Source organism: Lepus europaeus, chromosome 12 (genome assembly GCF_033115175.1).
Source record: "Lepus europaeus isolate LE1 chromosome 12, mLepTim1.pri, whole genome shotgun sequence".
NCBI lineage: Eukaryota > Metazoa > Chordata > Mammalia > Lagomorpha > Leporidae > Lepus > Lepus europaeus.
Genome location: NC_084838.1, coordinates 98,170,953 through 98,185,290, shown reverse-complemented (window position 1 = coordinate 98,185,290; position 14,338 = coordinate 98,170,953). Strand labels below are relative to the sequence as shown.

Below are 14,338 nucleotides of genomic sequence, written 5' to 3'. Positions count from 1 at the left end.
AAAAAGTCCTATTAACAAATATTAAAGAACTAAGGAGGAAAAAATGGAGCCTGGATCAGGATCCAGAATGAAAAGTTACTGATATAATCAAAAAAAAGAAAACGCTACTGTAAAGATAGAGCGTCTCACAACACTTTGCAATTTCGGAATCCACAAAACAGAAAGATTCCTAAAGAAGCATCAAGATAATTTCAACAAAGAGACCAGTCTTAGCCAGTTGTCCTAGGATATATAGAAATAAAGTTTTAGGCAGCATCAACTTTGACTTGAAAGATCAAGCTCTCTGACGAACTTCTAAACAAAGTTCCAGCTCAAGACATCTGAATATAATGAGCTGGACATTGGAGACAGAAGCAAAGAAGGGCCTCGGATAATACACCAGCACAGAATGAAATGAGGTAGGGGCTGGTGTTGAGGCACAGTGGGTTAAGTCCTGAGTCTCGGCTTCAGCCTGGCCAAGACCTGGCTGTTGCAGGCATCTGGGGAATGAACAAGCAGATAGAAGCTTTCTCTCTCACTCTGCGTCTTCTCTCTGTCTCTCTGCCTTTCAAATAAATAAATATTTTTAAAAACAGCAACACTGAATGCTAGCAGGTGTATGATGGAACAGATACTGTCATATAATTAATGAGAATATAAATTCTTACAATGTTTTTGGAATGCAATTAGCTAGCATTTATTAAAATATAATATTAATATATGATACTTGGAAAAGCAACTCTATGTTTAGGAATCTATCATTATATAAGGATATTCACTGTTTTAGTTTAAACAAAAAACCAGTTTATTTAAGAAAATCTAAATGTTCATTAACAAAGAATTAAATATTTTGGGTAAGACTAGGGATTAGTGGATCAGGCGTAATGGTTTAGACACAGCTTGGGACTCCTGCATCCCCAAGGAGTGTGTGGGTTCAAGTCCAGGCTCCGATTCCAATTCCAATTTCCTGCTAATGTGGACTCTGGAAGGCAGTGGTAATGGCTCAAGCAGGGTCCCTATCCTCACCTGGCCCCAGCTACCATGGGTGACCTCATCTTTCTCTGCCTTTCAAATAAACAGAATAAATTACTACTTTTTAAAAATGACTATGAATTAGTATGCAGCAGTAAGTTAAAAAGTATTAATAATAAATTGATATATCTGGTAACATTAATGAAATAATATGATTCTATTTATGCAAAAGAAAACAAAAAATTCAAATTCATATGTTTGTGTATGTTCTTGTGTATGAGAAAGAGCTATTTTTAGGGCAAAGGCTTAGGTCAAACTATTCTGTTTTCAAATAAGTACTCATATATGCCATCCCATCATATAGAAGTTATCTTAATTATAAAATTATAAATAACCATAAACATCATGGTTATATAACTATATAAGTATCTGATAAAAACTTATATATACGGATAGTGGGTAACTTAAAATCTGACATTTAGGATTATCTTCCTACTGAACAGAGAATGCAAGTGTGCTTACCGATATCATTAATCACTGCTCGGATTTTGGAGACAAAAGGACCAACTTCACTGGAACTCATTTTGGCTCTTTCCTTAAGGTCAGCACCTGCAAAGTATTTAATTACAAATATAATCTTGTTATAAACAAGGTTGTAAGGCAAAGAATTAAAAATTTACTTAAGAGTGATATATAACTTGAAGTTCAGCTGAATTCACCTTTTAAAGAAATTATACTACCCAATTCTCCATCATGATGACCGTCACCAGCAAGAATAAATTACCTTTTTGTTCATAACATCTTCCATGTGATTAAAGCAGTGCTTCTCAACCCTCTTTTTTTTTTCCCTCCCGGGTTTTTTTTTTTTTTTTTAAGATTTACTTATTTATTCAAAAGGCAGACTTTCAGACAGGCAGAGACAGAGAGGAAGAGAGGTATTCTATCAGCTGGTTTACTCCCCAAATGGTGGCAACGACTGGAGCTGGGCCAATCGGAAGCCTGGAGTCAAGAGCTTCACCCAAGTCTCCCACATGGATGAGGGGCCCAAGCACTTGAGCCATCCTCCACTGCACTCCCATGCCTCCAGCAGGGAGCTGGATCCTAAATGAAGCAGCCAGGACTCAAACTGATGCCCACACTGGATGCCAGTAGCACCACAGATGGAGGCACAAGCTAATATACTACAGCACAGATCCTTCTCAAAACTTCTGACCTTAGGACCTGTTCAAACTCTGAGAGGCAGGGACTCCATTTGGATTATATCAACCAACAGCTATTCTATTGGAAATTGAAACCAAGAAAGTTTTAAATGTTTATTTATTCATTTAAAAGTACACATAAATGCATTCATGTTGACATTAACTGTCTCTAAGTGGGGGCCAGCTCCTTTGTTCTTAAAAAGACGCCATGAGTTCTACCTACAATTGCTCACTGCCCATCAGGGCAAATGCATATCACGTTTCAGTGCTGTGAGACCCTGGTGCCATCGTGGCTGTTCACCCAGAGGACTGTGGTCACATCTGAGAAAAGCTCACTTTCAAGTGTGAACTGGCAACTGCATAATCATGATTTTATTACAGAAGATAACTATGCAACAGAAAAAAACAAACATATGGGATTCCTTGTAGGAACAAACATGGAATTCCTTATAGGATAATTAACTGAGATCAACAAAGACATTTATTTTAATATAATTGATGATCTAAGGAAAGGTTGGTCCCCATTTATATAAACAAACAACAAGGTAAAATTACAATACACTAGGAGGCATACACTCAGCTATGTATTCTCCAGTTAGTCTACAATAAAATAATCACAACAATATATAATATCCAGAACAGGGCTTTCTGATATCACATACTTCCAGGGAGAGTGAGAACCAGAGTGGACAAGGCACATACCATCAGTTCTTAGGTATAAACGTATACCCTAGAAATCCTCTCAAACATACACCCAAGAGAATCCATTAAATAATATTCAATGTAACATATAAAAATAGAAAAAAAAAGGAAAGAAACAAAATATCCACCAATTGAGTAAATAAAACTAGGACAAATTTATACAACAGAATATTATTTATGTAGCACAAAAATGAAACTTAGGAGTATAAATACAGATAAATCAAATAATAACACTCAAGGAAAATACAATTATAGAAAGATATTCAAGATAATCACTCACACAAATTTTTGAAACAAAAGTGTTAACAAAAGCAAACCTAGGTAAGTGGGATTAAACCAAACTAAAAAGCTTCTGCAAAGCAAACAAAATAGTGAGCATAACAACTTACAGAATGGAAGAAAGTATTAACAAACTACATGGGTGATAAAGGAAAACATCCAAAATATATGAGGAACCCAAACAACTCAATGCCAATAAAATAGCCAAATTGTGCAAAAAACTTGAATAGACGTTTCTTAAAAGAAGGTATACAAGGAGCCAGCGCTGTGGCATAATGGGTGAAGCTGCTGCTTGAAGTGCCAGCATCCCATACAGGTGCCAGTTCGAGTCCTGGCTGCTCGATTTCCAATCCAACTCTCTGCTGTGGCCTAAGAAAGCAGTGGAAGATGGCCCAAATCCTTGGGCCCCTGCACCCAAATGAGAGACCCAGAGGAAGCTCCTGGCTCCTGGCTTCAGATCAGGACAGCTCTGGCCATTGCAACCATGTGGGGAGTGAACCAGTGGATGGAAGACCGACCGACTAACCGACCTCTCTCTCTCTCTCTCTCTCTCTCTCTCTGCCTCTGCCTCTCTATAACTCTGCCTTTCAAATAAATAAAATAAATATTAAAAAAAAAAAAAAAACGAAGAAGATATATGAATGACCAAATAGGTATATGATAAAACAAATGCTCAAGAACACTAGTCATCAGGGAAATTCAAGTACTCGGGCCCCTGCCACTCACATGAGAGACCCAGAGGGAGATCCAGACTTCCTGGCTTCAGCATGGCCCCGTCCTGGCACCCTGGCAGTTACAGGCATTTGGGGAGTGAATTAGCAAATGTAAGCTCTATCGATCTCTCAAATAAAAAAAAATATACATAAATAAAATGACAACTACAAAAATTTTTAATTAAAAATTAACCAAAAATCAACATCTCTGTCTCTCCCTATAACTGACTTTCAAATAAGTAAATAAATAACAAAAAATCTGTAGAAAAATAGAATTAAAAGATAAGCTATTTTGGTGCTAAAATTTTTCGAGGCACATGCATAGCTTTTTTATACAGAGTTTCCTCGACATGCAGGAATGGTAGTATCCAGCAGTTCAGATACTCACTTACTCTCAGAACATACCCTCTGCGGGCAAGAGGGACCATTGAACTACCAATCTAGAATTTCCAATTAAGCAAGCCAATTCTTCAAATATGATGTTGCAGTACATTTTTATACACACACACAGCAGGAGGTACATGGTTGGAGTTCCAGCCCCTCCACTTCCCAACCACCTTCCTATGAATATGCACCCTGGGGAGCAGCAGAGGGTGGGTGGCTCAAGAATCTGGGTTCCCTGCTGCCCACATGGGAAACCCAGATTGAGTTCTAGGTTCCGGTCTTTGGCCTGGCTCAGTCCTGTCACAAGAATTTGGGAAATGAACTAAAGGATGAAAAATATCTATCTATCTCTCTCTCTCTCTTTCAAAAAATAAATAAAAACACATAAGTTTTTATATTAAAAAAAAAAAAAAGAACACTCAAGCAAGTTACTCAGGCAGAAGATCATGAGGACAGATTTTTCAAGCTCATTTTGTACTGCTTACAAGTAATATTTTAAAATATAAGGGCATGCACAATGGCTAAAGTAAAAGGGCAAGAGTGATGCAAACACTAACCAAAAGGAAACTTGGGAAGTTACCCAATATCTGGCAAAGGAGATCTAAGGGGAAAAAAATTACTCGAGCTAAAAGGTCACTGTATAATAATAAAAAAGAAAATCTACTACAACGTCATAAAGACTCTAAATTGGCATTATGCATACAAAGACAGCCCCAAAGTATACAAAGAAAAAACTGCCAGAAGCAAAAACAGACACTGTCCAATCTGCAGTCAGTGAATTTTCAACAGGCTTCCCTGAGCAACTGAAAAGCAGGCAAACATCCTTATCAAGAATTCCTATCAAGAAATAAGAAACAGAAAAATTAATGCTAAAGTAGAAGAAATACTAAAGCATAGCACTGGCAAGAGCTGTGGGTTGCTCTGACTCCTGGCAGAGAGTAGGTAAACGGTTAAGAGGCAAAACAGAAGGGGCAGTCTAGCTTTGTAAAAACTGACATCCTGAAACTGATGCAGGCCCTCTACAACAAGAGTCTACCTACCACCAAGAGAATTACCCTAGTGCCAGCCTTTTAAGAAAAGCATTAATCCCTCTTAAGGAGCTCATAACCTCTTAAAAGCCCTCCCAACACCACCTCAATGACAATTAAGTGTTAACTTTGATTTATTTATTCATTTGAAAGGTAGAGAGACAGAAAAAGAGAGAGAACTTCCATCTGCTGGTTCACTCCTGGAATACCCACAATGGCCAGGACTGGATCAGGCCGAAGCCAGATGCCTGGAACTCAGGTCTTCCACACACGCAGCAGAAACCCGAGTACTTGGGTCATCAAGGAATTGGAATCAGACCTGAACCCAGGCACTACAAGATGGGAAGTGGACATCTGAACCACTTTGGAAAAACCATATTCAAACCACAGCAACTCTCATTTTTTTCCCCAGATATAATTGGTGTTTGTGCCCTAAAATCTTTCACTGATCACCCTATCACATTTCTTTGCAAGGAAATACACACATAAATTGATCTACTGCTTATGAAATTCCCTATAACCTAAAGCATTAATTTAAAAGTTCTCTTCAAGTCCAAATGTTCATTACAAGTATTATGAACACAGAACGGAAGCATAGGGGCCAGCACTGTGGCACAGTGGGTGAAGCGGCCACCTGCAATGCCAGCATTCTATAGGGGCACCAGTTCAAGTCCCAGCTGCTCCACTTCTGATTCAGCTCTCCTGTTAACACACCTGGGAAAGCAGTAGAGGAGGGCCCAAGTATTTGGGCCCCTGCACCCACATGGGAGACCTGGATAACACGCCTGGCTCCTGGATTTGGATTGGCCCAGCTCTAGCTGCTGCAGTCATTTGGGGACTGGACCAGTAGATGGGAGATTCATATTCTCTCTCTCTCTCTCTCTCTCTCTCTCTCTCTCTCTCTCTCTCATTCTGCTCTCAAATAAATACATCAAAAAAAAAAAAAAAAAAAACCAACTAAAGCATAAGTATATTGCAAGTCCAGTAACTATTAAATACTCAACGTAAACCTCCTAGAAATACATCTTGATGAAACAGATGGGCCCATCTCCTCTCTTCCCGTTACTTTATGAAAATCACTGATTTCTAGAGAAAGGCAGGGTTCTTCATCAACTTTACTCACGCGGAGAAAACCTTTCCACAGAAACACGGACGAGTTTCACCAGAGCAATGCCATTCCTTTACAGCTAACTCCTTTGCAAAGCCACCAAGTCAGCAAACACTCAATGATTCTCCAACAACCCTAGGAAGCAGTCTGTGACTTAAGCTGAAAGTGAAGCACTGGGACTGCCAAAGTCAGGAGCCCAGCTGCAATTCTCAACGTAGCATCTGTAAAGTCTCTCTGTGGACAGTTTAGAGGCCTTTCCCCCACCCTAGAGTAACGAAGCAAAGGTTCGTGCGGCCCTGAAAGGGAAAATGATGAACCACCGCACCCTAGAGATCAGCCTGAGAAGTTTTATGAATGAAAACGTCCATAACTCAAATATCTGACAGACAGCCATACACAGGCGGGGGGGGGGGGGGGGGGGGGTGCGGCACTGCCTGAATTCCCAGAAACCCCATCCCCAGGCTGGGAAGTCACTGTTGTTTTGTCATGCCCCTCTAATGACTCCATCCATTCACATGGAATGCAAATGATGACCTTAAAAAGGTGTTATCTGCGTGGGCATTTAGTGTAGCAGTTCAGGATATACATATTCCGTATCAGAGGACCTGGCTTTCAATTCTGGGCTCTGGCTCCTGACTCTAGCTTCCTGTGAATGCAGGCCCTAGAAGACACTGGTGATAGCTCGGATAACTGGGTCCCTACCAGCCACACGGCAGACCTGGACTGAGTTCCTGGCTCCCACCTGGGACCACTGTGGGCCTGTAGGGAGTGAACCAGAAGATAGGATCGCTTGTGCTCATGCTCTCTAAGTAAGTAAGTCATTTAAAGATTAATGTTAAATTGTTTTCCAAAGTGGTTCCCGGCCACCAACTTTGTACTGGTTCAGTTTCTCCAGCGCATAGCACTGTCATACTTACTGAGGTGGTTAACTGCGCCAATTTGCCTAGGCCATAAAGTTTCTGGATGAGATCAGCATTTGAATCATGGACTAAGTAAAGCAGATGGTCATCCCAGTGTTGGTGGGCCTTATGCAATGCCTTGAGGGTCAAGTAAAAGAAAAAGCAGAGAAAGAGGAAGTGGCCTCTTCTTTTTCCTGCCTCACTACCTAAGCTGGGACAACTCATCTTCTCCCGCCCTTGTCCTGGGATTATCTCATGGACTCCTCTGGTTCTCAGGCCTCTGGATTCAGACTGACTACCCAACCCATTTTTCTGGTCTCCAGCTTGCAGACAGCAGCTCCTAGGCCTTCTCAGCCTCCATAATTCTGTGATTCAATTGCACATACACCCTGTTGATTTGGTTTCTCTGGAGAACACTGACTAAGACACTCATTAAATGGTACCAATCTAATGGATGAGAAATAGTAGTTCCAAGCCACACTTTCCTCTTAAAAGATGAAATGCTTCACAAATCTGAAGGCCATTATTGTGCAATGACTGAAGTCATCATTTCTACATCATTCCAGCTTTGTGACATGTTGCTGACTCAGGCCCCTGGCCACCCTGGATCCCACTGCAAATAAGCTTTTATTCCCTCCATTCTGGAAAAACATCAGGTCAGACGACCAGTGGTTTCTGGGGCTCCCGTCTGCATCTCAGCCTGCATGCAGTGGACTCTCCCTGTTGGCTGGGACGTCTCCACGTAATTTAAGGATACGCATCTACCTGTGCTGTTCTTGTATCATGGCTAGCTCAGGTTGCCCTGGTCTAAGAAAATGAGCTGGGAATGGGCTGCTCTTTTCCTATTTTGTCAAAGAATGTATGTAAAACTGAAATTATCTGTTCCACAAATGTTTGAGTAGAACATTCCTCTGAAATTATCATGGCCAGGTGCTTTCTCTTGTGGAAAGATTTTTAATTACTTATTCAATCTCCAAATTGTTCTGAGATTATTAAAGTTTTCTATTTCTTCAGTCAGTTTTGGTTAAGTTTCATTTTCCAGTAAGTTATCCATTCCACCTAAATTCCTGAATTTATTGGCATAAAGTTCTTCTGAATATTACATTACCTGCTTAATCTCTGTGGAATTTATGACTAAGGCCCCCTTTTCAATCTGAATATTGCATATTCATTCCCTCAGCCTTGATGAATTAGCCAAAATTGTGACTATTTGACTTTAGAGAGCTGGCACTGGCTCTATTATCCTTAGTACTCAAGGAGCGCTTTCCACGTCAATAGTACATGTCCACTTACTCTGCCCTACTGGAGTTTATGCCATAGCTGTTTTTGTCATTAAGCCATTCTTCTTTTCTAAAATACAACTTTCATTATATTATACTGTAGTTCTGTTATCATTTAGTTCCAAATATTTCGTAATTTCCATGAAGATTCCTCTGTTGAGCTGTAAGCTACTTAGAAGTTACCTGAAGTACCCCAATGCAGGGGACTTTTCTTCTGATTACCTTTGTGTAAAGACTTCTAACTTAACTGCCTGTGAGGACAGAATGTTCTGTAGTGATAGCAGTCCTCTGACATCTGTGGAGGTTTTATGGCCTAGCAGATGGTTAATTTCCATAAATATTCCTTGTGTGCTTGAAATGAGTACCTAGGAATCAACCAGCACAGACAATGATGCACACAGGTATGTTACATAAGACTAGGACAAATAACCAACACTCTCTATCAGCTGGAGCCGGTGCTTCATTCTGACTTTATTTAATATTTTTGATCACTTTACAAATAATTTTTTAAGATTTATTTATTTATTGAAAGAGTTGGGGGGGGGCAGTAGATTTCATCTGCTGGTTCACTCCTCAAATGGCCACAACATCTGGTGCTGGGCCAGGCCAAAGCCAGAAGTCTGTAACTCCACGTAGGTTTCCCATGCAGATGACAGGGGCCCAAGCACTAGGGCCATTTCTTCTGTTTTCCTAGGAGCATTAGCAGGGAAGGGAGCTAGACCAGAAGTGGAGCAGCTGGGACTCGAACTGGCACTCATATAGGATGCCAGCACTGCAGGCGGTAGCTTAACTGCTGCACCACAATGCCAGCTGCATCTTACAAATAGTTTTAAGAACAGTAAGAGGATGATGAAAAAATATTAGAAATTTTAACAAAAACATAAACATGGCAAATTCATATTTTACATTTTCCTAATATGATCTTATGTGTGTACACACATTCCTATAAATATACATACTTAAAAATATATATATATGCTTATAAAAACACATGAAAAGGACTCTAACATTTGAATGACTGGTGATGTCATGATCCTGGAACACACCAAGGTACTTCAAAAGGTTTGTGAAAAAATGAATTAAAACATACAGTTTATTTTGGTGCAAACAAAATTTGAAGGAGCCAGCATTGCAACATGGCACGTTAAGGCACAGCCTACAACTCTGGCATCCCATATCAGAGCACCAATTCAAGTCCGTGCTGTTCCATTTCCAATCTAGCTTCCTGCTAATGTACTTAGGAAGGCAGTGGAAGATGGCCTTGGGCACCTGCCACCCATGTAGAAGACCCAGACTGAGTTCCTGGCTCCTGGAGTTAGCCTGGCCCAGCCCTAGCTGTTGTAGTCATCTGGGGATTGAATCAATGGATCAAAGTGCTCTCATTTTCGCTTTCTCTTTCTCTCTCTTCTCTCTTCCCTCCCTCCTTCCCCCATCTTTGTCTCTCCCTCCATCACTCTGCCTTTCAAATAAATAAATACTTCTTTAACAAGAATTTTGAAATCCATGCAGTTCTTTCATAGCCCATATTTTTCATGAACTTTTTGAAGAACCTTCAAACACATGGATTTCAAACTTTTTTCAAAGTAAATTTACCTTTTAATGCCACTTTCCATAAACTTTCTGAAGTAGCATCACAGAGCTTTATAAAAGCTGACTGCAGATTTCCAATGTAGCTCTAAGAGATTACAGTTACTAGCTCTCCCTGCACTTGCAATGTAAAACTGAAGTGATGGTTCACAATTTGGCTGAGAACAGGACAGCCGTATTCTTTGCTCCCTAGTTGCAAAATATTTTCACCTGTAATTTATAAATATCAGTAAGAATGATCAACCCAGTGGTTTGTTTTTATTTCCACGTCATCTTTTGCCTTCTATCGCCTGTGACATGTTTGTCTTCGACACTTTTCATTTAAAGCTGTGTCTGGTAACTGTACACGCACAATCATCCCCAAGATGCAAGAATACTGTCACATATCCTCTTAGTAAACACGGATGGTGCCTCTCCTCCGCCTACAGCGGTCCCACAAGAGCAGGGGTCCTTTCTGTTTTATTTACTGCTGTATCCATGGATCCAAGAAAAGTACCTGACATATGGCAGGCTCCCCCAAAAATACTGAATTGAATGAACAAAATTAACATTTTCATTACAGCTGATTTATAGTAGAAAGTTATAGAAGATGAATAGTGACCATCTACCTAGCATCTGCTCCTCTCCTCCCACTTCCTCGTGTTAGACTTACTGTTCCTCTGGCCTCTGTCCTGTTCTCCCCGCACCCCACAGGCCCTGTACTTGGAAGATGAACCGACTTCCTCATGGAGTGGTGGGCCCTGGCTAGCCTGAGTTCATCAGCGCAGTCCGTCTGAAGGCTCCAGCTAGGAGGACAGTACCTTCTTCTACTCAACAAGCCTCATGTGCAGAGATGAGGCCCACAAATGCAGAGAGCTCAGGCTCCCAAGCAGCAGGTGAAGAAGGCACAGAGAGCAAAGTAAAGTGAAAGGAATTTCGGAACCACCGATTCAAGAAATCCTAAAACCTTACAGTTTTAAGTCAATTTGTGATAGTATTTTCCTTTTACACAAAGCTGAGAACTCACTGCCTTCCAGGTGAGGTAATGTTAAATATTACAATATTGGTCCATCTCTACTGCATCTGTTCTTAAGGGCTGGGATCTTGACTGGTGGGGGCCCAAGGGCTGTCCCTTATGATTAGGAAACTTCCAGACAAGGTACAGAGGGGACCAGCAGCGTGACCTTCTTGATATGACATGACTGTCCTTACAGCACTACCTCCTTAGTAAAGTCACCAATTCTTAAGTATGAGAGGGACTTTTAAAAGTTCATGGAAAACAGAATTATAAGGTAAGCTGATGGGTGGCCATGTAGCCTAGCTAAGATGTCAGTGTCCCACATCAGAGCACCTGGCTTCAGATCCTGGCTCCAGCTCCTGACCCCAGTTTCCTGGTAACACTGACACTGGAAGGCAGCAGTGATGGCTCAGGTGACTGGGTTCCTGCCACCTATGTGGCAGACCAGATTGAGTTGCTGGCTCTCAGGCCAACCTCACCCCAGCTATTGTGAGCATCTGGGACGTGAACCAGGAGAAGGGAACTCCATCTGTATGTCTCCATCTCTGCCTCTCAAATAAATAAAAAATAATGTTAAAAACAAAAAATACTTTATTTTGGTGCAAAAAAATTCAAATCCATGTACAGTTTCATTTCATCATATACATTTTTCATTAATTTTCTGAATTCTTTTACTTAGAGCTCCTTATTCAGGATCTGAAGCCATCTTTTACTCCAATTAAATATAAAATTTCACTACTTTTTTTTTAATTTATTTATTTGAGAGGCAGAATTACAGAGAGAGAGAAAGGTCTTCTATCCACTGGTTCACTCCACCAGTTCGGATTGCTGAGCTGATCCGAAGCCAGGAACTAGGAGCTTCTTCTGGATCTCACATGCAAGTGCAGGCCCAAGCACTTGGTTTATCTTTCACCGGTTTCCCAGGCCATGGCAGAGAGCTGGATCAGAAGTGGAACAGCCAGGACTAGAACTGGCATCCATATGGGACGCCAGAGCCACAGGTACACGGTTATAATAACACTTCCATGCTTGTACCTCTTTGTATGGTTTTGGCTTTTGAAGCACGTTAATAATATTTAAAATAAAGTAAACAGGAAGGAAACCTAATTTTATTTCAAATGAATAAAACATAACCCACATTCAAGAAGAAACAACCAGCATAACTTCTCAGTACAGTATTTTTAGTAGTCTGTATTACAGTATTTTAAATCCTTAGTCTAAGTTTGTAAAGCACTACCAATAAATTACTAGTAAACTCTAGTTAGGTGTGTTTACCATAGTGGTATAGATCACCAATTGTGAAATTACATTCTGTATATTACAGGATTGAGCAGGCAATACAAATATGCAAAGAGAGAAAATGAAAACGAACCTTGTGGTAATGAAGTGGAAGTGGAGGTATTAGTATACTGATGGCTATCTATCTATCTATCTATCTATATATATATATATATATATATACATATACACACACACACATACACAGAGAGAGATGGAAATGTATGTGTGCATATATAATATAATTCTATTTATCTCATTCTTAGCTCTGTCTCAACAAAGGACCTAGAAGCAAAGACACCGAAGTAACAAGGAGCCCACGGAGACCCCTAGACCTTGCTTTTCTGGAGTAACTGGCGCTGGATCTGCTCCCTTAAAAATCCAGGAAATGGCTGGTCCAGCTGTTGACGAGCAGGGTGGGCGCAGACTGAAGGCACTGTGCAGATGGGCAAGGCGGGAGCCCACACAGCTAGCGCATGGAGCCCTCCCTAACCTGAGGAGGTCATGGCTGATGGGCTGGGCTTTCAGGGCAGAGAACACAGATAAAGCATGTAGCCCTCTGGAATAGGCATCCCTCTCACTTTAGGCTGAGTACTATGATTAAAATTAACTGTAAGAGAAACAAAAACAACCAGAGAGCTGTGTGATCTGAACAAACCCTAGAGATCACGCTGGGCTGCAAGGTGCTCCAGCTGGGACCAGCAGCGACACCCAGGTGGGGCAGGTGCTCCATGAGCGGAGCCACTGCTGGCACCAGCCACATTCTCTCAGACAGACTCTAGGAGGGCGGCTTCACCCTCTGTCACAGAACCAACCAACCTACTGGTACTGCATATAACTCCCAGAGGAAGATCACCCACCATTTAGTTAAGAAGAGAGAACAAGTACTTGATCCTCACTATTAGAAACTTTCTAAATGAGCACATTCATGATAACACTATTTAATTACAAACCGTAGTGCCGTCACTTTTATTTAGCCCACGTAAAACTACTGACTACCTCCATGTCTCTCAATCTTATTTTGCCCCAAAGAAACTTCTACCGTATCAAGTGGAAATTCTAATCAGGGGACTTTGGGAGCTGGAAATCTCAAGATCCTCCTGACTGCCACTGGCGTTCACGTCCAGCATGCGCTGTGAGAAGTACTTCCATAACTAGAAGCACACAGCTGTGTGCACATCACTCACAATCACACATGAAAGACGGACATTTCCTGTGCGTCAGCACACACCGCTGCCACAACCTGGTCTCTTCGAGCTTCTTCCCAAAGAACCCAGTGTCCCTCAGCCAGGCTCCTCAAGCTGCAGGAGACAGGTTCCAAGAAATGGACAGGGCCAAGCAAAGAGGACAGCAAGGAACCTAGGCTAGACAGGGTCAGCGAGCTACAGCCTGCAGGCAGCTCTCACCCAGTTTTTGTAAGGCCCTCAAGCTAAGGAACGGCCTTTACTTTTCTAAAGAGTAGGGTGTTTTTAAAGAAAGCACTGTGACAAAGATTACAAAAGGCCCACGAAGTATACGCCCCTTGACTTGGAAAAGTCTGCTGACCCCAATCTTGACTAATGCCAGTTTCTAGGAAAAACAGTAAGAAAGCAAACTGCCAGGAGCAGACTGATACAATTTGAATTTTTTTCCTAATATTATCAACTTTGCCTTTCTTGTGGCTGGAGTTCTACAAAAGCTGACCCAGGGTGAAGAGCTGAACCAAGTTTCCCTGGCCTCACGGAAGGACCTGCCTGGCTGATCACGCCTCCACTGCCCTCCTCCCCCCCAGCTGGGCAGCTTAGGGAGACGAAGGGAGAACAGCCCAGGCCCTGTGGCCCACTCTCGGCTCACCCCAGAGGCAGCACGGCTCCTCCAAGGCGTCCCTTTCTGGGGGTGGTGGAGTGCAGAACTTAAAGTCCATTTAGGCGTACATCCAAAACTCCGTTCTTCT

The 14,338-nt window shown here is 41.6% G+C and overlaps 1 protein-coding gene across 1 annotated transcript in view; it reads right to left on the bottom strand.

Moving 5' to 3' along the window:
- Window positions 1-14,338, bottom strand: part of AUH (AU RNA binding methylglutaconyl-CoA hydratase) — a 168,015-nt gene that overhangs the window by 115,244 nt on the left and 38,433 nt on the right. The window contains exon 4 of the mRNA XM_062208586.1: window positions 1,474-1,560. Coding sequence (XP_062064570.1) covers window positions 1,474-1,560 — 87 coding nt within the window. The remainder of the gene's footprint in view (window positions 1-1,473; window positions 1,561-14,338) is intronic.